The sequence below is a fragment of the Saccostrea cucullata genome, unplaced genomic scaffold (assembly GCF_032062105.1).
Source record: "Saccostrea cucullata isolate Sc308-1 unplaced genomic scaffold, CSIRO_AGI_Scuc_v1 ctg1513, whole genome shotgun sequence".
Lineage (NCBI taxonomy): Eukaryota > Metazoa > Mollusca > Bivalvia > Ostreida > Ostreidae > Saccostrea > Saccostrea cuccullata.
The window spans coordinates 163,095-189,686 of record NW_026921540.1 but is presented as its reverse complement, the minus strand read 5'-3'; the positions used below and the strand labels follow the sequence as shown (position 1 = coordinate 189,686).

Below are 26,592 nucleotides of genomic sequence, written 5' to 3'. Positions count from 1 at the left end.
ATCAGATTCATATCAAAATTAATCCCACCATAATAGCATGCCTCAACAAAGAGTGTAATAAATTTTCAAGCATCCGCTATGAATAGCTAATGAGAAAACTGTGACATAGATTTGTTATGAAACGGACAAACACACAGACAAACAGGAAGTTGATATCCAATTTGAGTGAAAATGTATCCCACCATATGGCATGCCTCAGAGAAGATTTTGCTAAAATTTCAAGCATCTACGATGGGTAGTTGCTGAGAAAACTGCGACGAAAATTTGTTATGTATGAAACGGAGAGACGCACAGACAAACAGGAAGTTGACATCAGATTTGAGTGAAAATGTATCCCACCATATGGCATGCCTCAGAGAAGATTGTGTTAAAATTTCAAGCATCTACGATGAGTAGTTGCTGAGAAAACTGCGACGAAAATTTGTTATGTATGAAACGGAGAGACGCACAGACAAACAGGAAGTTGACATCGGATTTGAGTGAAAATGTATCCCACCATATGGCATGCCTCATAGAAGATTGTGTTAAAATTTCAAGCATCTACGATGAGTAGTTGCTGAGAAAACTGCGACGAAAATTTGTTACGGACGGACACACAGACACACGGACAGACAGACAGACAGACACACAAGGGTAAAACAGTATACCCCCCTCTCCTTCGGAGCGGGGGTATAATTACATACCCCATCCTCCAAAGGGTGTTCAAAGCAGCAACTATCATTTGAAAACACATCAACCTTTATGATGAAAAAAATTATATTAATATGTAACATATTAAACTCTGCATCAATTGAAAATTCAATGATCCATGTTTACCAGTCAGGGGTGAGACTGACAATCATCATTTTTAAAAATGATGATTTCTAGTCATAAACCTGAGTTTTAAGAATGACTTAAATTCATCATTGAATTATTTCATCTGTTTTTGTTAGGTCTGGGCGCACTTAATTATCTCGTTAGTTTTACAGCACACTAATTCATTTTGGTTTCAGTTGTTTGTGAAGATGTTTCGAATATCTCTACACGTGGGTCCATGTCAGGATAGTGTACTTATCTTATTACTATAAATAGTAAATGGGTTGAAAAAATTTACTTGGGAATGGAAATATGATGAAAACAGTTTAAGTCATATTTACAAAAATATTAAAAATAGGTTCATTATGTAGTTAGAAGAAAGACAGATTTCAGTCTCACCCCTGACTGTTTACATTTGTTTTAGATTTTAAAATGTAAATAACTGTAAAATAAAATGTGTTGTGTAAATACTAAATCAAAATGTTATAAAATGATGCAATACATTATTATTGTGAATATTACATTGGTATTTATGATAAACAGAAAAAAGCACATGTACTATGCACTACATATGGTATAGCTGTTTTCTGTTGCTGTGTATGATTAAAAAAAAAACATGTAGAATACTGATTGAAAAAAAAACAGAAAACAAAAAAAACCATACCATATCTGGAAAAGTCTCCAAGTCATTAGAGATTTGTGATCTGCATGCTTTGCAAATTGCTAAAATAAAAAAGGCAAAATAAACAATTGTAAATTCATTAAAATGATAAATCTATCATACATTTATGATTAGGCCCCCTAAATTAAAATATTTTATATCTATTAGGAATTAAAAAAAAAAATTAAAATTTATATAAACAAAACAAGTCAATTTCAAGTTCTACATTTATTCTTTGCCTTTGGGAACTACTCAGCTATAGGACAAATCAATTTAACAAATTGCAACATCAAGAAACACACGCATACACATAACATCATTATACAAAACTGAACAAAGATAAAATACTTATATGTACATGTAAGACCAATGGCTAATTATGTTGAATTGCACCTACAATATGTAAATTGTGGCGATATGTAACTGGCCAATGGCCTTAAAAATGTTGGTAGACCGATGGCCTGGTATTCTGAAGGTCGATGACCTTCATGTGTGAGGCCGATGGCCTCGTGAATAGTTTGGCCGATGGCCTTGAACTTGAGTGGCCGATGGCCTTGGTGAATTAAGTGGCCGATGGCCTTGAACTTAAGAGGCCGATGGCCTTGGTGAATAACATGGCCGATGGCCTGTAAATCTTGAAGGCCGATGGCCTTGTGGTAGAGGCCGATGGCCTATATGCGTGTGTGTCTAGGCCGATGGCCTTGCATATGTATGTAAAGTTCTAGTGAGTTTTCTTTTGGGGGAAAATAACACATGTTAATGTGTTAAATGCCCAAACGAAGGTATTACAAATATTGTGCTGTTGAACAAATTGTAATAGCTGAGAGCCCCAAAAGGAAAGAAAAGGATTAATAACCACCATCCTTAATTTGATAATCGAACCCAATCATATCATTAATGAGCAGTTGAAATACATGCACCTATCTATTGACAATGAATCTAAGCATGTTTACCATTAAGTATATTTAGGTTCTGGAAATTTAACTTACATAAATAATTTGTTTTCTTGCTATCTTCATAATCTTGCTTTATACATGATGTGTTATCTACTAAATAGTTAAGATTATAATAATATCCTTGAAAAATTTAGTTAAGAAGTCCAAAATATTACAGTATCTAATATTTCATTCCGGGAATTGCCGCGATGCTGACTTGGAGAATGATGGCGCTAAACTGTAGGCCTATCTGATTGGTTAACTAAGTCACGTGATGTAAATATGATACTCTGGGTAATTACTATTTATATAAACAATATTTAATTACATTAAAATCATTTACTTAGATATCAAACACATGAATAAGTATAACAATAAACTCCATAACTAGTGAATAAAATCATGGGGAATGCAAACTTACCTGATCCTATATGCAGAAAAATCCCTCGCCGAGAAACTAAAGCATAACTTGTTCTCAGTGAGATAGGCCTATCACCTTTGCACTTTCCTGTGTGTCCCGGGAAGACACAGGATGTTTTTCTCTTCCAATTTAATCCCAAAGAGCTGCGGTGATAGGGACAGACGGTGAAATATGGAATGAGACAGAAAATACCAACTCGTACACAAATCAACAGTCCTTCTGTCATGTACTTCTCATCATAAGAAATATTCAAAAACCGCAAATGGCCCGAAACTGATCTATTACAATCTTTCAAGTAGACTAACTCTGCACTATCCGGTGAAAATTGGCATGGAGTGTCAGTAAACAAGGAAAGACTGCAGATATGTGTCGTCTGTCTTCGTCTGCCATATTGTTTCTGCTGCTATTGTAACTTCAACGCTGAAGAGTTCCACAAAGGGGGGTAATTTGGGATAAACATACACAGTTTTATTACCCTTCTTTACAAAGAGATGCATGGGTTTCCAAATAATCCATTTCGATAATAAAACACATAAAACCACAAATATTAAGATTTTTAATACCAAACATATGGGTTTAACTGGTAATAGAATATTTTAAAATTTTTAATTTGCATAGATTACATAGGAAATCTGATATTGCTATCCATGTAATAAAAAGTCCAAATTTAAAGTAAATAAACAAAAACAAAAGGTATATTTGGTTTAAATGAATTTGAAGCATCCTTTTGCTAAAAATTAGTTACTTTTTAAATTAATTTTTAATTTTGAGTATGCCACCTATATTGAATTTTGCATGATTCTTACGGAGACCGCTACTTAAAGCTTAAGCACCCCACCCCACCCCCAACCCGGCCTAGGAGGCGGTGTACCCACCAAATTATTGTTTTTTTTTTTAATATTGACATCAAGCTGGACTGGAGGAATGGAGAAGAATAAATTGATGTTAACTTACTCGACATTAAGTTTGGCTTTAATCTGAATATGTCTTTTGTTGTGATTTCTTATAGAGCAATTAGGATAAGGAATTTTGAGGCGAAGGATAACCAGAAAGTGGATCATTCAACAAATGAAAGACAATAAGCCTTTGTGAAAAATTGTCAAATGCAGGAATTGAATATTTTTAAATTGCACATAATTTTTGTTTCACCCATGTTTACAATCTATGAAAACATGTTCAAAACATGTGCTTAAACATTTATCATATGAGTAGTGCAAATAACAAACATGAAACACAGGTTATGAGAAACATACGTTACACACACGTTGCACGTACGTCATTCATAAATGTAACATGTATGAATAACGTAATTGTGCAACGTACATGTATGTTTGTCAACACCTACGTTTAACAAACATGACACGCATGATATCCATATGTATGAAAGCTTACCTTTATCGTATGTGGTGCTTCTTTCATGTAATGCGTACGTGAAATCACGAACGTATCAAATATGGTTAACGTACGTGGCACATTTTGCTGTGTTTTTAATACTTTTTAAATACACCAATATCTGTGTATGTCAGCTTAAAACAATCCTAAAATATTGTATATTGTAGTACTTATCTGGACTTAAGCGATTTGTATTCCACGGAAAGAAGCTATTTTCTCATGCCTTTATATTTTTTAAGAAAGAAGAAATAATGGACACAATGAATAATACATGCTTTTTTAAATACATTATACAAAATTAACTTTCAAATATGAAGTTTTAGCATTGACGTAATATTTCTTGATTACTAAAATGACAAGTATTCTTTATACAATTGTAATAATATGTAAAATCAATGCTGTTCAAAAATGAAGAAAAAGAGTAAAGAATTTCTATAATTAAGTACATGTATATGAATTAAAAACAAAATAAAGACAATGAAAAATAATATAATATTCATTGATTTTCCTTTTCGCCAATATTTGTTCAAGTAACAAAAACAGTTTCACTTCTTCGGAAAAGTGAAATGATCTATCGATCTTCAATATGTTTGAAATTCTTTAATTTGTTTACTAGTACTCTTAATAAATAATCAAAAGCACGTTCACTAGAATCATCGATTATTTCTTTCCATCATTGCTGTTCCAATTATTGCAAATCAATAGAACTACTTTATGTTGGCAATAGCAATTAGGTCACTTTTTGTAAAAATGCAATTCCCGATCGGTTAGGTGATGTTTTATTTTGAAGGTGCTTTTAGGCGTTCTAAAATTGTCTCCTTCTGTATCGAATAACCTATTATTCTCGCTTCGCTTTAGAATTATTGATGAGAGCAAACCTAAGGTAGTATAGGACTCAATATTGAATCAAGTTATTTGGCAATAAGAAAGTTACAATTGTACTAAAGAGTTCGAAATATTGTAAAACAGACTTGTTTATACTATGAGGAATAACAGTATATTCTTCAACGTAAGTTTTTAATGATATATTTCATTATCTAATTATTTACTTGTTGTTTTTTGTGTCTCATTTAATCATAAAATGTTCTTTAACTAAAATATAATTTCTCTTTGGGTATAAGTCGCATTCGAATATATATACCGTAGATACACGCCTATAAGTCGGATTTTTGGGAGTTAAATTTTGGTCTTAAAATCGATGTTCGACTTATAGGCGAGTCATAGAGAGATTGGTATTTTTCTGGATACTGGAATGTCCGATAATTATTGAACAAAATGTCTGGATATATACAGTGTATATGATAATTTATGTATTCTTAGATTAAACGTAAAGTACAAGTATCTACATATTTTTATATATTTTATATCTTAAGTGAGCATTACTTTTTTGCTTAATGATATGAAATTAAATAACTTCATTAAAAAACACTTATTGAAACCAGGAAAAAACATTAATTGATTAACTTGAAATTGTCACTCGATTTTGGCAAAATATTGTACCGATTTATAAGTGGGTCACTGGCAAATCCCTCCAAAATAACGTCAAAAAATACAACAGACTTATAGGCGGACGGACTTATAGGCGAGTATATACGGTATTTATTTGCCTACTGTAAGTGAGTGTCATGGGAATCGATATTGAATATCTTTATCGATGAACTAATATGTCAATTAATACAACAGAGATGATTTTTCCTAAAATGATATAAACTGTAGTTAAAAGGGAAAAGAAAACGTCAAATATCATCAAATTGGAAAGAGAATTTTGTAAGGAAGCTTAAGAATAATATAGTCACAAAACTATAGAGCTGTAATGACTGTGTACCATTTAAAAAAATGTCATTCAATATACATGAATAGTAATTAAATTATCAAACAATTAGAAATGCGTCCATGTGCTTTAATCAGTGTGTTCTCTTATCTTTCCTAACACGTTATGATCTGAGACAATTTTGAAATACATATTGAACTGATCAATAGATGCATGTACCCTTGTAATGTAATCAATGATGCTTAACATTGCACACATTTCAAACAATTGAGACAAATAAATTTCAAAATAACAAACTTGGATCATTTGTTTGGTGTTGAATATAAATAATCTTTGTAAAAACGAATTTTCGGATTTATTTTACTTCATGGTAAGGTTTCATAGTAAATAAATTGTTATTTTAATTTGTAAGGAATATTTTTTATTAAATGTGTATCTAAAAATCGAGGAGTGTAGTTTGGGTAGAAAAAATATATTTCTTTTTTGACCAGTAATATAAGAGTATTGTTTTGGTTTTCGTAAGATAAAAGATATGGTCACACATGAATATTTAACACTTTCTAAAAGTATCGATCATTAATTATTCGAAGATCGTTAAAGGGCTAAATTAAAGTAAGAGATAACTGTATATAATTTTTAGCATATTTTTTCAAATACAATTTATCATTTTTATCATTTACAGTATTCGCTTAGCTTAAAGATCATCAAATTTGGTATTAAAAAAGTCTAAACAAAAAGTATATTTTTGTACATGATATACGTGATATGCGCCATTTTGGAACAGAACCATGAATGATTCACAAATAAGTTATTACAATTATATACTATAATGTAATACTTCGGGACATTGAAAAATATTCGAATGTAAACAATGAAAGGCGGTTCACTCTTTACCACGAAAATGTTTTGGTTTTTTTTTTGGTATAAAAAAAAAACAAAACAAAAAAGAAAAAAAAAAAAAAAAACAACAACAAAACAAAACAAAAAGAAAAAACCAACAATGTACTGATGAGCAATCTACTGGTGAACAATCGTGTACAAGGACAAAAATTTATGGCTGAGATTGGGATTATGTATATGGAAAAATGAAATAAAATAAGAAACAGTATATTTTTACAGTAAGTAACCTGCTTCAATAATATAATAAGAATTCTTACTATTCCTTTTGTAAACCATGGACCTTTAAATGTGGCCATTGTTCAATAATTGATTAAATATATATTATGATAATTTAAATCTATTTATACTCAAGTCACACAATGCAATCTGACCTTGTTTATTTCCACATACCGAAATACAGCGGCGACCATTTTGGAAAGGCGTGGCACATCTGTATAGAGAAAACAAAATGACTCAGAAAGATTGTGGTAATTAATTTGTGTTGGATATTTTAAGCAGAGCTTAAAAAAGCAATTTAATTAATTTCAAAAATAAATTCTAAGGAATCGATAATAATTACGCTAACCATAACAACTTGTAAAACGAGGATATTCTACTCATGGGGTCTCAGTTTACTAGATTATTAAAAGAAATTTTGCATCGAAAAAAGCAAAGAAAATTATGTTACATATTTTTTTTTCATACCATTGATATAAATAATACGAGCATTGCATATCAAATGCAGCAATTTTCCTTGTTTCCTGTATTTATGTTTCGCCTTTCTTGAGTATATATAATATATTTGGATGTTAGGTTTGTTAAGATTCTAGAAAAACAAGTTGGTTCTTTTTAAAACAAAATCATAGAAAAAAAATAATTGTAAGACATTGAATATGTTGGATGTCAATAAATTATGAAAACAATCGTTTTCAAATGGATGACTTCCATATCCATCCCTGTGTGTATAGCACTGGTCAAGTGTTCATTTAATTTTAACATTTTTTAAATACAGAAATAATACTTATTATTAAAATGCAACAGTTCACAAGCTAGATTTTTACCATTCATATATTTCAAAGGTGACAGTATTGCCAATATTTAACTTACTTAAGCCTGGGCTACAATCCTTTAATATACATGGTGCCAATATTTATGAAATTATATGAAAGGCTAACCGTTTAAAGAAAATAAGTCAAATGTCCATTTCTCAAAGGTTTTTCAAAATGTTGCTCTTTTCGTCATGAACATATATCAATCAATATAAATTTTACAAATTACATTTCCTGAAGATATGTTTGGACAAATTTGGGCCACTCAAATCTACAATTAAGTATAAAGACAAAATTCATTGTAACAAGATGTACTAGTGAAACACTTATATTGTATAGCAACATAGCAAAAATCAAAAATTTTCTGAAATGCAAATTAAATATATACGAGGGTTGTTCGAAAAGTTCGTGGACAACTGTCATATCTTTTTTATTTGACGTCATATGTTATCCAAATTTGGTAGAAATATTTTAACAATAAATCCAAATGATATGCATTAATTTTGACAAAATATTTCGATTGATTAAAAACTTATCCAGATTTTAAAAATGCAAAAATCGGATCGCGGAGCAGGTCAAAATTTAGTCATGTACAGACAATACAATAAATAATGTCAAAAGTCATATTCTCTGTAAAATGGAGGAAAAACGAAAAACAACCTAGAAATTCAAATCAAGAATTGTTACATCGATACATGTACCAAATTATAGTTTTATATTTTGCTTTGTTGAAAAGAAATCAACTTGAGAACATAAGTAGTCCTTATTGAAAACGACAAAAACGATAACGTTTTAGAACGTCACGGAGCAGCAGATACCGAAACGGTTTTGTGTTTTTCTCTGGAAAAATCCTGAATAAACTCTAAAAATGTTGAAGGAATCAAGGAAATATGTCACAAGCGAGTTGTGCATGTGTGTACAAATAGTACAGGCAATATTTGAGTGATAGAGACTATGTATCGGATGAGGATGACCTGTGAAAAAACGGTTTTACTGTAAACTTATGAACAAAACTTAAAATTTTGAAACGTAAATGAAAGACAAAGGCACTTCATAGTTGCTTATCCTGTGAAAGCAGAGTTAAGTATTAAAAGAAATTAAAACCTTAACAAAGGAAATTATACAATGAGATCTATTCTTAAAAAATAAATGTCAAGTATTAGATAAGAATTTAATGAATGGGCATTGGAATATTCTGTGTGAAATGTATAGGTATGGTATCTATTATAAGTTCTCGACGCTATGTGTTGACGTTACATTACCGTTTTGTGTGCTCCACGGGTACAAAACATGTTGATTTTAAAATGAAGTAAATTTATTTGTGTTCAATCAAATGGAATGAAACTTCACACATCAACAAAACAAATATTTTTACATATTACGATGTGCTTGTTTTAAATTTCAAGCGAGTAATATAACGAAGATGGACATTGTCCACGAACTTTTCGAACAACCCTCGTATATACCAAAAGTAGGGTCTTCTCAAAAGAAATACGATTGCGAAATATGAAAGTCCTAGCATCACCTGTTCAAAAGTTATAATTTTGAAAGGTAGGTCAAAATCCAATGTCCACGTTCTTGATATCCAACGGAAGGTCTTGTCACAAAGGTTAAATAATTAGGTTAAAAAGGTTAAACTTCAAAAGTTATAGTAAAGGTTTGTCTTTTAAAAGTAGGTAAAACTCCAAGATCAAGGCTACATGGGTCTAAGATCTTGGTATCCATTGAAAGGACTTCTAACAAGGATTACATGTGTGAAGAAAGTAAGCCCTCGTCCTTTCTTGTCAAAATTTAAAGCCAATGTTAATGATTTTTCATGAGTAAGGAAATCTCCAAGGTCAAGGTGAATGTTGTTTACATTCTTTGAAAGGTCTTGCCACACGGAATACACATGTGAAATATGAAAGTCATAGCTCCACCGAAGCAAAACTTATGAGCAAAGTTAAAGTTTTTGCGGACAAACAGCTAAACAGACAGACAGACAGCTAGACAGACGTACGGACAAAAACAAAATACCCTGCAATCTTCAATTACGGTGGCTATATAAAAATCTTCCACTTTAAAACCATTGAAAGGGAGATGAGTGTGTTTTTTTTTTAAATTATGCCCCCTGTAAAAATACGAGATCATATTTGTACTAAGAATAATATGGAAAAAATCCCTTTAAAAATCTTCTCAAAAACAGCCAAGCCATGATTTGTGAAATTTATATGGAAGTATCCTCAGGTAGTGTAAACTCAAGATTGTTCAAATCAGAATTTGTGGATGTAGGGTTGGGACACAATGTGGGATCAATTTTAACAAAAAAGGAATGTACTCATATATTATAATATCTTTGACATTTTCAGGAAAACAACAAATCCATGCTCGGTGATTTCGTATATGGTACTAACGGCACCGGTTTCAGTTGTTTTAGATAAAGGTTTGTTCAAATCATGACCCTTGGGCTTGGATTTAGGCCACAATAAGGAATAAAAATTTTACAAACGAATATATATGAAAAATCTTTTTCTCCAGAACAGAAAAGTTATGTTAAGTTAAACTGACATGTTACCATCGGCATGTAATAAAGATTCAAATTATTTCAAATCATAACCAAAGGAGGGGAAACGCCACAATATGGGAGATCAATTTCTTATAAAGTCGTACGTATAAAAAAAACTTTAAACATATTCTTTTCAAGAACATGAATGCTATATTGATATGGTGGTATTCTCAAGTAGTGCTAAATCTCCCTCCCCCTCTAAACTTTTCAATACTGAGGTGATTTGTGTTTTACTTAACCATGTGCTCAGGTGAGCGATGTAGCACTTGATCCTCTTCTTTAAATACCCGACAGTGCCAATATTGAACTTCTTTTTTTCCATTTCACAGGTTAAACTTACCTATCAGAGGTCGCACTGTTTGTCAATAAACAATATTTTTTTTAAATACCAGCGTTAGACTCTACTTTACCCCGTCTTTATTTTAACCATTGCTAGGGGGTTAAATTTAACTAATGTTTTTTTTTATTTTGAGAGACAGAAATGCGAAAATTTCATTATATGTACATATTTATGAGCTCATTACTATTTACTTTGACACTGTATGAAATACATTAACCAAAAAACTGAAAGAAGTGCAAACAATAGTAATGTCCTCCCGCCCATCTCCAAGTCAATTTTCAAAAATGATTTTTAATATTGATATTGATATTTATGTGGATTTTCAACAAAAAAAAACATTACGTCTTTGGAAAACAACGAGAGATAATTCAAAAATTTTAGTAAAACTCGTTTTTCTCTCTACAGAAATCAAAATGAAGCGGAAAATATTTTTAAAACATTTACCCCCACTCCATCCCGTGAAAAGAAAACCCTTTTATACCGGTAACATTTCACAAATTTATAGCAAAGCTTTTGGTTTTCTGCAGGGGGAACAGGTGTTTATAAACAAAAAAGTCTATTTTTCCAGCTATTTCCAAGTCTCTTACAATTGAAACATTATATTTTACTTATATACAGGTATATGCTTAAATTTATATCCTTAAAACATAAGACGAGTTGTAAGGACCATGTATTCATATCCAGGACTATTTTACTTTTCAGAATATATCTATGCTTTATAGTCTGATTTCATTTTGAAATATCGTCTACACCCCTTAATTTAAGAGCTGCAACGAAGAATGTTTTACTGATTAGTACTGGAGTTAAAATAATTAATTAATTAACATTGAACTGTTCTTTTTATTAAACAAAGATTTAATGGCCAAATTGTCATCAATATTGAATTAAATGGTTGTAAAATGTAGGCGGGAATCGGGATTCTCCGAACGCACTTCTTTAAGTACTATGAAAATACATCAGGATCGTTATTCCATAGGCGGTATCCTATATACGTACAATAATGTTTTTGAAGGCGTTATAAGAAATCTTTCAGAGCCGTGTAGTTTTTTTGATTTACGCTGTTTGCCACTTATCAGAATAATTAATGAAAAAAAAATGAAAGTTTAATTTATTATATATTTACTAAATTAGGATCTTAATTAAGATGTAATCGTACATATTTGCCCATGCAGACATTATTAAGAAAATTAAGCATTTGTTCACGACCTTTTTCGACAAATCTCGTAAGAGGTTTGTTCCTCTTTTGCACCCATTTGAGTTTCAGGCAGAGAAAAAATGTGTGCAAAACGGGAATTTGTCCAGGTTTGATAATTTGTTAACTGGTATAGTCTATACCAAGGTTGGTAGATATGGGAAATGTGAAAATATAGGAGAGAATTGGAAAGTAAAGTTAGAAATTAAACCAACAAAAATTAATATGTGTATTACAAGTTTTCATTTATTTCTTTACCTTTAAAACAAAATAGAAATTTATACTAAACAATTAATTATTAATAGTAATTGGTGTCAATTTCTGAATAATCAGCTTTAAAAACTATTTTTTTTTAAGAAATGACATTAATATCAAATAAAATATTCAATAAATTTTAAAACTTTTCCCAAAATTCCAATATTGATATACATATTCTTTAAATCAATATTTATTCTTCCTTTTTATGATACATAGGTAAAATACAATTAAACCCAGGTAAATCCTAACCAGAAATCAGACTATTGTTATCAAAACACATTTCACACCTATTATTCTATACCTAATTATCAAATGAGTGCAAAACGGGAATATTAGGTAATAAGGGAGGGAGCGGAGATAATTGTTGATATGTTTATATGGTATACAAATAAGGAAATAAAGAGGTTAACCCTTCAAAATGTTTATGTTCAACATGAAACATAAGTGTTTACATGTGATTTTGAACTTGTCAAAAAGTGAAAAAGTAGGCTCTAGAATTTTGTAAAATTTTGTCAGATATATTCTCCAATTGATTTCAAGTACTAGCTTTAAAATCCTTTAAATTCCTATTCCACCTGTTTTAGACTTGAGGCGGGGAAGGGGTGGGGTACATGTAAAAGGTAGATGTTCAGATCAATCAAGTGAAACATTTTATTGCATAAAAAAGGGATTAAACTCTCTTTTTGGAAAATGAAGAAAAATTAAAGGTTCATTCTTATAAAAGTACAAACACATAAAATCTTTTTTGAGGGGGGGGGGGGAAATATATTTATTTCTCGGATGAGTAAATTCCACCAACTAGTTAAGCCATTATTTAATTCCAGTGCTGTTTGTGTTCTTAGTCAAAGGTCAAATAAAAAAAAAGAATGTTGAAGGTTCTTTGGATAATGTCATTCGGAAGCAAGAAATGAGGATGTTTTTTTTTCTTTCTAAGAAAATAAGACAAAAGGTAATTCAGGAAAGTAAATGTTTAAACTAACAACCAATTAAGTTTTTCTACAAACCCAAACAAAATCATGACAAGGAGCACACGGCGGGTGCGACCGGTCGGCAGGGTATGCTCACTCCTCCATGGCACCTGATCCCATCTCCAATGTTTTAGAGGTCTGCGTTTACTCTGCTCTTAATTTCTATTGTTTTATGGACTTTTGATCTTGAATACTGATCGTTATTCTCAATATGTTTCTTCGGAATACTAAACCAGCAATTTAACCGAATTTCCTTTTTTTAAGATCACTTCCAAGGAAACAAGAAAGCCAGTGTCATTATTTCTGATGGAAATATAGATTTGTGCTCTGTCTGCTTCGAGAACATCCGGGCAGTGTTATTCCGACCATGTGACCACGTGGTCTGTTGCTCCGATTGTGGACCGGCTCAGAAGACCTGCCCTCTTTGTCAGCAGGAGATTCTGCAGAGAATTGATGTTAAACTTCCAGGACAGTGAAAAGCAACTTAAAAGGATAACGGCTGTGAACTTTAAAAAAAAAAACGTTTAAACAAATGAGACCAGTAATTAATCAGTAATCGACTCGCTTGGTTTTGTGTCAATAGCCTTAAAAATGATTTATCTAGCTAAGAAGTACATGTAAATACATGTAAAGCTGTCCAAATCCAATGATTATCGGAAGTGGGACATGACTCATACATTTGTATTTCGTTTTTTTTAATGAAATTAAAACTCTTCTTTTGACAAAATCACCAATTTAGAGAAATTTCTTTAAAATAAAAGAAAAAAACCAATGATGTTACGTATTGTCATTTGTAAACGTATATTTTACAGATTCAACAATCATAAGTTAGATATACAGATATCCAACTGACCATCAGTTGGTTATTTAAATACACAATTGTGCTTAGAAATATAATTGAGCAAGGAACAAAATAATTAAGAGGGTTTTAAAATATTTATTTTTTCAAATGCACTTGAAAAATAATGACTACTCCGAATTTGCCATATTTTGGGAATCTTTTTCCAATGCACGGGGAATAAATTACTTCGCATTTTTCTCACCATTAGAATCATGTTCAAACGCACGTCCAATGATCACGCAAATAACATTACATTTTTTGTTCAACTTATTGACTCTACTCGTCAAAAACTATGTAATTCTTATGTAGTTTCAGTAATTAACAGCATGTCTATTTTTGGCACCGTTAATCTCATAGATTGTTTTAAATAAGGCTCTGGATTACGCAAACAATATTTTCATTTGTTTTAGAATCACAGGTATAACACATGTATTGTTTGAAGAAAAAGTGTAGGGATATTATGGAGTTATAATGCTTGAACAGCTTAAACAGGTGAAAAGAAAAAGTCTATGTTATGCGAAACCTGCTTTAAAAATATTGCATATCAAAATCTGCAATAAAAAAATGACAAAAAAGATTGGCTGTCATTTTATTAAATTGTTTTTGAAAGAAAGCCGGCAAAGGATGAGAACAGAGATGAAACTCAAAATTTTAGGGGACCCCTGGAAATAATAATCAGCAACAGGAAGTTATGTGGTTTAAGATCAAGGTGAAAATGTATGTTTACTCAGGTTTCGGAAAACAGAAAGGAAACTTTGTAAAGTATAATAATTATGCTAAATCAAAAATTGTTCAAAATGGATAAAATTACGAAGTTTTAACTCAGTATCAATTTATAAATTTCATATTATATTATTTGAAGAAAATATACAGGAACAACAGTCAGTTTATGGTAATGCAGAGGAAATTCGGACTTAATTTTTATTTCTTTATTTTTGTCAAAATCTTTAATTTCTTGCAATATATATGTATCTAAATTTAAAGGTTACATTGTTTTTAGACATCATTTTGCAAATTTTATATGTCTAAAAGCTAATAAATTATTTCAAATAATTGAACGCTATTAAGAACCCTCTCTACACTGCACACTAAAGAGTTCTTATTACTGTATATGCTATTTTTCTGCAATTAGAGTGATCTGCCCTTATATCTTGATTCTTTGAAAAATTAATTTACAGTACATTACTTAATTTTTAATCGATGCAAATATTTTTAAAAGACCTAGATTATTTAATTGAACACGTTATTTACGGGTATTTTCTCTCTGGAAGTAAACAACAGTGATTTCTATTCACTAATACTGTGTTGCATTTCGACATTTTTCCCGGTGGGAAATGCTACGCACCATACAGTGAAATTTGTATAGATATGCTCAATATTAACACCTTCATACATTATATTTTTCTCAATGTCTAAAAATCATTTTGCACTGGTGTAGAGAGGGTCCTTAAATAAAGAAATTAAAAAAAATATGAACAGAAACCATTCCAGGCAACATACACCGTATCTCAATAATTTGATCATTAACCCCATATAATGTTAATACCATGAGAATTACGGCAACAAAGGCAACATGAGTCTTTGAATAATATAGAGTTCTTATCAGTCAGATTTTTTAAATATTTGATTAAAATGGGGGTAAAATATAACTAATTCGGACTGTAATAATTATCAAGTTTATGGCCAAAACTCTAATCTTTTCTCTATATGAAGCAACACTGCTCCATTGCTATAATATTTCATTATTCAAAGAGTTTTGTTGGTTGATATATTTTGTGAGTGAAGAAAAAAATGGTCATAAAGTGAAAAATTGAGGTATTTCCCGAAAAATATTCAGGGGCCACTAGCATGAAAAATAGGTCAATGACCTAATTATTTGAAATTGAAATTTAACACAAGAATTATAGGTGTACAATGTGCAATAGGTGGTTTTTCGTTCTTATCAGTGGAATTTTAAGTCATCTGATCAAAGGTATACCTTAAAAGGTATGTTTTCACAATTTTAAACCGGAAACATCCTGTTAAAATACCACAAGATAATTATTGGATATTTTATGAAGGACATGAGTCTTACAGTTTGCAAATTCAGAGGAATTGCGTGAGAATTAGAATAACATTTTTAATCTAAAGATTCTATTATTACTGGAAAATGTGTGTAAAATATTACGTAAAAATAGAACATACATGTACAAAGTGTCGGAATTGAAAATTCGCACGTTAATATCCTACACTTAAAATTGACTAACGAGAAAATGTGATTTTTATTTTACAAAAAACTCAACAGAATGATTCAAATGGCTACCAATATGCTGTAAAACAAAAAAATGTGTAAAACAAATTTGTAAAAAATAAAGCCAGTGGTTTCAAATATTTTTAAAATAAGGCTCATTTTCTTTTCGAATATTTGATTTCATAATCTCCTTGCAGGGGCCTGTAAGGCCATGTTTCAAACTATGTGGGCAAAAAAAAAAAAAAATGTGTGGTTGAATTTCTTCAATAGTATATATAAAGAAAGGCTTTGAATACTAGAACAAAATATCAGAAATTGAATTTGAGGAAAATGCAGGCCTTTCCATTGTGTCCTACCTTAAGTGAGTTTTTCTTATTTTGTTAAATTTGTATTTACAAAAATGTTTAAAATCACAAAGACAATATATCTCCTCCATTAATCAAAACAAGTTTATGTCTTTTCATTTCTTTCATTATTTTTTTCCATTTATTTGTTTTTACGGTAGCCCGCTGGGGCGATTATTGCGACTTTACGCAAAGTTTTGCGTTAAAAGACAATAATTATTATAGTACAGTGTATAATATATATTTCTTTCTCTCAACTGGCCTCAACGGGCTTCTGTAGTTTCTTTCTTAATTATTAATATCTCGTTTAATTCAAATGGTATTCTTTAAAAAAAAAAAAGAACATGTAACAATTTCTCTGAAATTTTTTTCTTGCTTTTAGAAAAATAAAGTATCCAGCTGCAGTTTTCTTGAAAAGGTATTACACTCTCGTTCTTAAACTAGTTGTCTGAAGCACATGGAACATGTCTGTTTAACGACACATTTAAATAGCTGTTCAAGAGGTATACTTTCTTCTTCTATTATGGAGTGAAATCACGCATAAGCATGAACAAATCACACTCAGTGCCACCCATCCATTGAAAGAATAAATATATCGTAAGTTAATGTTAGGTCAAATTATTTGTTTTTAGTGCAGAATTTGCAAGGAAAATATGTATGACAGTAAAGAGTTTTCAAAACAAAAGCTTCTTTCTAGCATGATTAAGAAGGAAACTAACTATATTGTCTGATGATACGCATGTTTCGATATTATCTTCCTTATTGCGCTCTTTCTTGATGGAGGAGAGTTTTGTTTCCACGTAAACCGGTAGGTGCAAAGGTTAACAAGATTCATGTCAGAAACAGATGTTATCATCGAAGCGCGTCCTAGAAACAGAAATATTGAAATATGAACACAACTGGCATACCTTCTTCTCCATGCACTTAATCAACTTACTGAGCCATGACTTAGGATAAAGTAATTTATAATGTTGACCTCTTTGGTCATTGTTTTTACTGTTATTATAGTATAAGAGAAGCCGACATTTTCTTCTTATAGTATACGGAAATCACAAAGATTTATTTTAACTTCAATATACGAAAACTTCGTGTCAAGTGCAATGCTCTCCCTTCTTACATGGATATAGTCAGGATAATTGTGCTCTGTCTGTTTGCAGTTGTTACAGGTAAGCATAAAATGATAATCGTTGCAACTGCTGTTTATTTTATGGAGTTGAATTTAATGTTTGAAATAAAGATCCCGAGGACATAAATTACGACGCCTTTGGCCTGCATATTTTATGAAGCGTGTCATAGATATGCGGGCGTGAAGAGTTGTTGTCAATGAACCTCATGCATTTTCCAAAATTAAATTCATATCTTACCTATACATTTTTTTTGATGATTTGCTACACATTTTTGTCAATCAATGATCATTTTTTAGAAACTGTGTTCGACTTCAATCACATCACAATAAAAATCTTCATATTCATCCCATGGTTGTTAACGAGAACATGAACCTATTTCTAAATGTGCAAAGAATCTTAAGGTACATTTGTTGGAGAGTTAATTTTAGTAGATACCAGAAGAAAAATAAATAAAAAAATAAATACTGATTTTGTACTTTTGATCTTTTTGAAGTCATAGATCAAGACTTAAGCGAAAAAATATTGAAAAATGACCTGTATGTAAACAATTTTATTTATAGCTATAGTGTTATATTTGGTTTATTCTAAATTGAAAAAAAAAAATGTTAGTTTTGATATGCTAATAATGAAACATTACTGATAACAGCTATCATTTTCAATAGTACATCCCATGTTCATTAAACAAAACCAAATCATCATTGTAAATGTGCTTGCATTTAGACATTTCTTTTTATTTTAGTTGAAAAACAATTTCTTACTACAGATTTTTATTTTGTGACCAACATTATGCTATAGTGTTAAGTTTGGTTTATTCTAACTTAAAAACAAACGTTAGTTTTAATGTGATATTAATGAAATATTACTGATAACAGCTTCCAGTTTTAGTTACATGTCATGTTCCTTAAACAAAACTGAATCATCATTGTAGATTTGCTTTTAATCAGACATTTCTAATTTTAGTACAAAACACATTTTTTACTCGTATTTTTTTGTCATAGATGGTGTCTCTTTGTCTATCTTCGTTAGTCAAGGGCTTGCATTTAGCTACTCTCCTCATAAATCATTGGCATACGGTGCTGAAAAAGAGGAGAGGATTGTTTTCGTCACGTAATCACGATTCTTATCAGGTTTGCACAAATTGCGTCATCGACAGAAATAAAAAAAAAGTATAAAGAAATAATGTTTTTGAAAAAAAATATATAAATTAAGTTATGTTAATTTGTTATTTCAACATGTTAAAATACAAATCTACATCTTCAGTATAGATTGTTAATCGCATATTTTGCAAGTACATAAAGCTAAAGAAATTAGATGTCACCACATATAATGGCATGTTATCTTACGGATCGTTGTTTATTTGCGTTTTCCATAAAAGAGACATTTTCAACCCAAAAATTGTCATTTACAAAAGCAATTGCTGACTGGTCGAAAAATGTCAATCAGCTTCAATCACATCATTCTTTCGAAAAAAAAAAATCCTTATTTTTTTTTACACCGTAGACCAAGGGCTTCGGAGAGAGTAGCGTATGAAAAAAACCCTTTGCTAGCGGAGAAGCTCTTTTTCCAACAAAACAAGTTGATCAAGATAACAGTTGTCATTAAATAAAATGTGTTCGTTACCATTGTAGGTAACCAACTGCCTCTAGCGGATCAAGGTTTGGTAAACTATATCGCAGAAAATCTTGACGTCAAATATGACGTCATTAGCAATTTTGTTGATGGACGTAGATCTTTTACATCAAAAATATCACTAAAGAACACTGGAAATCAACCCATACCTCCTGAAAAATGGGAAATCTACTTCTTTGCAATTCGCCTCGTTCAACCAAATGAATTTCCATATGAAAATGGTTTAGTGCTGAGCGACTGTAAAATGAAATTATTTCATGTTGCCGGTAGTTTATACAAATTACATCCAATGCAGAACTTTTTGCTGAGTAAGCAAGAAAGTGTATACTGTGAGTTAGTTATGAAGTACTGGCAATCGGCAATAACAGATACAATGCCTAACTGGTACGTAGCGTCTGACGGGATGAAACCCAGAGACATCATTTCCACTCAAGGCGAGGGGTTGTCTTTTATAGGACCATTTAACAGACCTGAGCAGTATAAACGTTACACGGACGATGGATGGCAACCATTTAGTCCTGAGCAAAGGTAATGTGATTTATAAAAAAAATATATATTTTAAATTTATCTTTTACTTGATTCATTTCATGCTTGCTTTTTAATTTATATTACCAAGATAACATACCCATAATAACAAGCGTCGCGAAGTGATGCTCGTCACGTCGAGCTCTTCAATCAATGTCTGGGTGAAGAGAAAATTCGGTTTTTGCACATTGATCTTTTTTTCGTCCCGCAGTTACCCGTGGTCCCATAATGCTAATCGAATTGCATCTCGCCACAAACTACGTTCTCATGAGTCCGACTGTCCGTAACAAATTTTTGTCGCAGTTTTCTCTGTAACTACTTATTGCAGATGCTTGAACTTTTAACATAATCTTATCTTAGGCATGCCATATGGTGGGATACATTTTTGAACAGATCCGATGTCAGCTTCCTGTTTATCCTTGTGTCTGTCCGTTTCATACATAACAAATTTTCGTCGCAGTTTTCTCAGCAACTACTCAATACAGATGCTTGGAGTTCTAGCACATACTTTGACAAGGCATGTCATATTATTGGATAAATTCTTATTTGAATCTGATGTCAACTTATTTATCTGTGCATCTGCCCATAATTGAACTTGTGTATATAAACATGGTAGAGTATATTCAGATCAGAGCGGGGATATTATTAGTGAGCAATGGCTTACAGAATTCTTGTTTATCATTTACATGATAGTTCGGGCATTTACCTGCAAAGAAAAAAACGGTACAATGATATTACAAGATTACAATAGAATCTGACGATGAAAGAAAATATGGTTCCCTTAGCCTCAAATGAATACTAGTAGTTCAATTGAAATTATTAGAAAAAAAACAACTTTATATCATTATATGAATTCATGTACATGTTTTCAACAATCCTCTAAAAGAGATCTCAGCCCGCCTTTACCGCAGTATACACGAGCCAAAGATAATCGTAATGATATAAATGCTCAATTATCAAAATAAAACTCCAAGGGAATTTTTTATTGCAAAGTAGGTCAATCTCAAGGGGATTGTAATGATGCTATTTTCCATATGTCATTTGACAAACAGAGAACATGCTCAATATCAAAGACTTAACTTTTCAAAATAGTCACTCGCGTGGCGCAGTGATTAGAGGGTCTGCTCTAGAGTCGCGAAGAAAGTCAATTCTTACGTCGCGGGTTCGAATCCCACTGTGGGACGTGGAGACCGGTCCTTTAGATGAGACCCTAAAACCGAGGCCCCGTGTCAGCGGCAGGCGTTGACACGATAAAAATCCCTTACAGCTCACTGGCCCTGAGTGCAGAGTATAGGACAAAATTTGCATGCAGCTCTCCACCGGCAAGAGGTGGTTTCTCCATATGAGTGGCAAATTTAATTCACGAGAGGGACATTATACAACCCTAACAAAAAATACTATAGTAAACTATAGTTAACTATAGTTAACTATAGTTTACTATTGGAAATGAAAGTTTCAAAGTTTTCACCATAGTAAATCAAAGTTCCAAGGTTTTAACTATAGTAAATGAAAGTTCCAAAGTTTTCACCATAGTAAATCAAAGTTCCAAAGTTTTTACTATAGTAAATGAAAGTTCCAAAGTTTTCACCATAGTAAATGAAAGTTCCAAAGTTTTTACTATAGTAAATCAAAGTTCCAAAGTTTTCACCATAGTAAATCAAAGTTCCCAAGTTTTTACTATAGTAAATCAAAGTTCCAAAGTTTCGCCATAGAAATCAAAGTTCCTAAGTTTATACCATAGTTATTGAAAGTTACAAAGTTTTCACCATAGTAAATCAAAGTTCCAAAGTTTTTACTATAGTAAATCAAAGTTGCAATGTTTTTTTGTAATTACTTTTACAACTTATATATTTCAATTAAGTTTTTTTTTAATTATTAAACCGTTTTAAGGGGGATTATATTGGGTTTGTAGGGGCTGATTTTTATTGTTCATCTGAATTTAAATATGAAAAGTGATTAATTTAAATGTAATGTGTTTATTTTACATTAGAAGAAACATGTTAACTGAAGTAAATGAAGCGAATATTTTGATTATAAACGACTCAATTTTTATCTTCTAGTAATTTTTTTTCTCCTTAAATAAAAATCACGTTTTATCTGCACAAATTAAAATTAAATAAATTTAAATAAATACTGCTTATTTATCGGTGCAAGAGACAATTTTTACAAAACAATAGTAAATCAAAGTTCCAAGGTTTTCACCATAGTAAATCAAAGTTCCAAGGTTTTCACCATAGTAAATCAAAGTTCCAAAGTTATGACTTTGGTACTATCGTTAACTATAGTTTACTATAGTATTTTTCTTTTTGTTAGGGAATATACAATCAATCAATGTCAAAATATGCTGTATGCACCACTATGAACTACTTTGAAAAAATAGATCAAAGTCAAGGTTAAGGGTTAAGAGATTAGTAATCGTGGTAATTGACAAGAGCTGTAGTGCCAAAGAAATATACATGCATGTGACCTCTTACAGTTCTCGATGTAAAGGGTCTGAGCGAAAGAAAAACGGGCAGACGCCAGGTAAAGTAACCCCTAAGTGTCGCTCTGCTCTGCATGCCACACGAAAATGTAAGTGTGCAAAGCTAACACTGACATTTTAATTAAGATTCGCATCTTGAATGGTGGTATCTTGATATGAGTTAAAAAGTCTCAAGAGGAACTTTAAACAACAATTAAAAAAAACTGCAAGATACTGATTTTAGACTCTTACGTCACATAAAATTTTACGTTGTGCGCTCACTAATATATATCAACCAAGATCGAGTCGACTCCATTTTAGAAATGTCTCAAATAATTAGAACAAATTGACATACTTTTTTCTATATATCACAGATATGATTTGAATGCAGCCATGACTATACCTGATAAATCTCCGAAGCCGCTCATTCCAACACCCGTAGAAATCGAATTAAAGAGTGGAAAAGTAACCATTGACTCCGCTTGGATGGTCTTGAGTTCTACAGAGTTCTACCAAGAAACAGTTCTTATTGCAGGTTAGAATGGGATGTATTGTTCGTTTGCCTTTTACATAGTGTCAACCCTAGCAATCTGAACGCATAAATTGCATTTATCTTGTTCATGGGACATTTCATTTTATTGCATAACCTTTCTTTCAACCTAGAAAACTGTACAAAATATAGACGTCACGACAGATTATTAATAAATTTAGATTTTTAGTTCTATTTTTTTTTTTGGATAATTTTTTGAGTATGATTTGAAATTCGAACATTATATAACGTGTGTATTTATTCAATAAATATTTATATGTTTTGTAGATTTATTTAACATAAGCATCCGATCTGAGAAACCAAACATAAAGTATATAGAAATAGTCAATGCATCTGATCTAGATTTTTTGAGCCAATCGGAAACGCAGAATGAAGCATATTCAATAGGAATAACTACCAATGCCATACATATATCCGCAACAACACGTATTGGAGTGTTTTATGCTTACCAAACCTTGAAAAGCTTAGCAACAGGTGGAAAATTACTCCCGGTGGGTAACATAAAAGATCAACCACGGTTCGCATACAGAGGATTGCATTTGGATGTAGGAAGGAATTTTCATACGAAGGAAACAGTTTTGAAGATTCTGGATACAATGTCTATGTACAAGTTAAACAAGTTTCACTTTCACTTGACAGAAGACGAAGGATGGAGGCTTGAGATTCCTGGACTTCCGGAATTAACAAAGGTTTGGTTGTTTGCTTAAAGTCCTTCTCGGGAATTTTCCACTCATTTGAAGACGCCAACTCTTCTTTATGGCAATTTTACACGTATATTCGACATTCATTGCACCCCGGAGGACAAGGTTGCTCAATACCTATAAGTTTAAGTGTTGGTATATGGGGATTAAGGTGGGAGAAGTTAATTAAAAATTAAAGGTTTTCTAAACATTAAAAAAAGATTAAGATTATAAGAATGTTCTTTCTCTTTATAGATTAGGAGATAATAATATATTTACTTCCATAAAGTGAATATGTAAAAATATATATGCCTCGTTATATTTAATAAATAAAGTTGCCTATCATTTACTATCGAAAAAACGACAGGTCCTTTTTCTTAGAACATCGAATTTTACTTATTGCATTAAAACGTACTGTAGATAGTTCGTGTTATTATACTTCTGTTAAAATGTTTCCTATATAAAGTTAAGATGGTAAAATAACTATCTTTTATAGTTCACGCATAGCAAAGCTATACCCCGGGGTATAGTTTTTGCTATCCACCCTCGGAAAATTTTCATGCAATGTTTGCCTCCAATTTTGATTTCCAGCAATAAATCTATTGACTGATGATGTCATAATGACTTCAGTAGCACTGTGACGTCATCAGGATTTCAGATTATTCTTGCAGTATTATCTAACTCCAAAAAATTCAAACTTCAGAAATTATATTATACATCAGTATAATAAAACGCTTATCCACTGGTTATGAGTGGGATAGCTCTTTTATCAAACCCTTGACAGGAACTATTCCCCTCGGGCAAGCCCTCGGGGAATAGTTCCCTGTCGCGGGTTTGATAAAAGAGCTATCCCACTCACAACCAGTGGATAAGTGTATATTATATATTCTTAAAGTGAAAAACATTTTTGAATATAGGTGATGCATATGTTGGTTTCAATTTATATTTTATGCATCTAACATTTACTTGAGTAATTGATCAATTTTAAAAGGATATCGTTATTTTTTTCAGTTATCAACCGACTATAAGTTTTCAAAATGTTCTCGACTATTGTCTCCATCATTTAGAAGCACGTCTTTTTCACACATATCGAAGCGGTTTGATGATCAAGACTCATTACCGTTGTTTACTTTATTTATTTCCCGGGCGACAATTGATGGTTAGATCAATGTTATCTTGTTGAGTATTGAGGGATCTTTTTTGTACCAGCATCTACTGTGACACGGGACCTCGGTTGGGGAGTATGGTCTCATCCGAAGGACCGGTCTCCAGGATCCGCAGTAGATTCGAACCTGCGAACTGCTCTAACTCGCGAATCTAGAGCAAAGAAAATGAGATGTAACCATTTCAAGAATTTAACATCTGAATAAAAAAAGGAGCACACGGCGGGTGGGACCGGTCGGCAGGGGATGCTCACTCCTCCATGGCACCTGATCCCACCTCTGATGTTTCGGGGGTCCGTGTTTGCTCTGCTCTTATTTTGTATTGTTTTATGGACTTTGAGATTGAATACTGTTCGTTATTTCGATATCCTTCATTGATTGAACAGTATTAAGGTCATTTATTTTTTTTCTAGGTAGGCTCTAAACGGTGTCATGACCTGAACGAGGATAAATGTCTCATGCCCCAGCTAGGATCTGGATCATTGGAAGGTGATATTGGTTCTGGATTTTACACAGTTGAGGATTACGAAGAAATTTTGCGATATGCCAATGAACGTCATATTCAAGTTATTCCGGAATTCGACATGCCAGGTCATTGCAGAGCAGGAATAAAAGCAATGGAGGCAAGATTCCGGAAATATCTGAGTTATGGAAACAAAACAGCTGCACGAGAATATTTAATGACGGATTTCTCAGACACCACTAACTACCTGACTGTTCAGTGGTTTACAGACAATGCAATCAACATATGCATGAATTCAACGGAAACATTCATAAGATACCTTATGGACTCTATAATCAATCTACATAAAGATATACAACCTTTGGAAATATATCATTTTGGAGGTAAGTATTTTAGAACGTTTCGAAAATTCTTGAATGGCCAGTCTTTTGAAAGGGAATATCCGAATTTTTTTCTGATTAATAGACATATTAAAGATTAACACATGTCATTGAAGATTATTTAATATGTTCTGTATATTGTTTCCTTGTATACCAGAAACAGGCAAACAAAAATACAAAAAGAAAGAGTGCTGATCGACACCATTATGTCCCTAAAATATGAAAAATGAATAAGTACACTTTCCTTACATGATCCCCAACTAACCTCACAATAGCATGAGAACAAATCGTTTTTTTTTTTTTTTGGATGTGTTTCCATGTAGGCGATGAGGTAGCTGGGGCATGGATTGATTCACCCGAGTGCCAAAAATTCCTCAAAAGAAAGAACCTACATAATACAAGGGAGCTTAAAAAATATTTCGCCAAAACCATGGCTAAAATGACGGACGACAGAGGTGTAACAGCAGCTGCATGGGCGGATGGTTTGATGATAGAGGGAAAGACACCGTATAATATCAGCGACCTTACTACTGAAAAGTAAGTTTCACAGTCTTGTTAAGTTTACTACTTCTGTGATATCTATTATACCCTTGTTTTTTTCTGTTTGTTTGCTTGCTGTTAAAGCCCCTCTCAAGAATTTTAAACTCATATGTTGATGCCTCCACTTGCCATTGGAGGGCTGCATATACCTATATCCGGTACTCAGGACTATTGAGCAGTAAGGGATCTTTTTCATGCCAATTCCTACAGTAAGGATCGGTCCCTTACTCTACTCCACGACTCTTGAGCAGACGCTCTAACAACTGCGCCACGCGGGCGAGGATATTATTTTGTCTTGTTTTTTTTTTTAAAGCAAACTATCTTTGGGACGTATTTAATTATCACCTATAGTTCATACCATTTGTAAGATCATTGCTTATACAGGGGCGTAGCAACCGGGGGGGGGGGGGGGGGAGGGGGGCCTGCCCCCCCCCCCACTTTTTTCCCCAGACT

The 26,592-nt window shown here is 32.1% G+C and overlaps 2 protein-coding genes across 2 annotated transcripts in view; one reads left to right on the top strand and one right to left on the bottom strand.

Annotated features, from left to right (window-relative positions):
• Positions 1-683: 683 nt before the first annotated feature.
• LOC134260251 (uncharacterized) lies at positions 684-3,146 on the bottom strand (the record flags this gene model as incomplete). The annotated part of the gene is made up of 3 exons (XM_062742822.1): positions 2,813-3,146; positions 1,460-1,518; positions 684-737 (listed from the first exon to the last, which is right to left on the bottom strand). Coding segments are annotated over exons 1-3 (339 nt in total), but the record flags the coding sequence as incomplete, so codon positions are not given.
• Positions 3,147-19,380: 16,234 nt separating this feature from the next.
• LOC134260252 (uncharacterized) overlaps positions 19,381-26,592 on the top strand; it is a 117,652-nt gene continuing 110,440 nt past the window's right edge. The window contains exons 1-5 of the mRNA XM_062742824.1: positions 19,381-19,905; positions 22,738-22,898; positions 23,181-23,602; positions 25,170-25,602; positions 25,923-26,136. Of these exons, the coding sequence (XP_062598808.1) occupies positions 19,622-19,905; positions 22,738-22,898; positions 23,181-23,602; positions 25,170-25,602; positions 25,923-26,136 (1,514 nt within the window). The 5' untranslated portion in view covers positions 19,381-19,621. The remainder of the gene's footprint in view (positions 19,906-22,737; positions 22,899-23,180; positions 23,603-25,169; positions 25,603-25,922; positions 26,137-26,592) is intronic.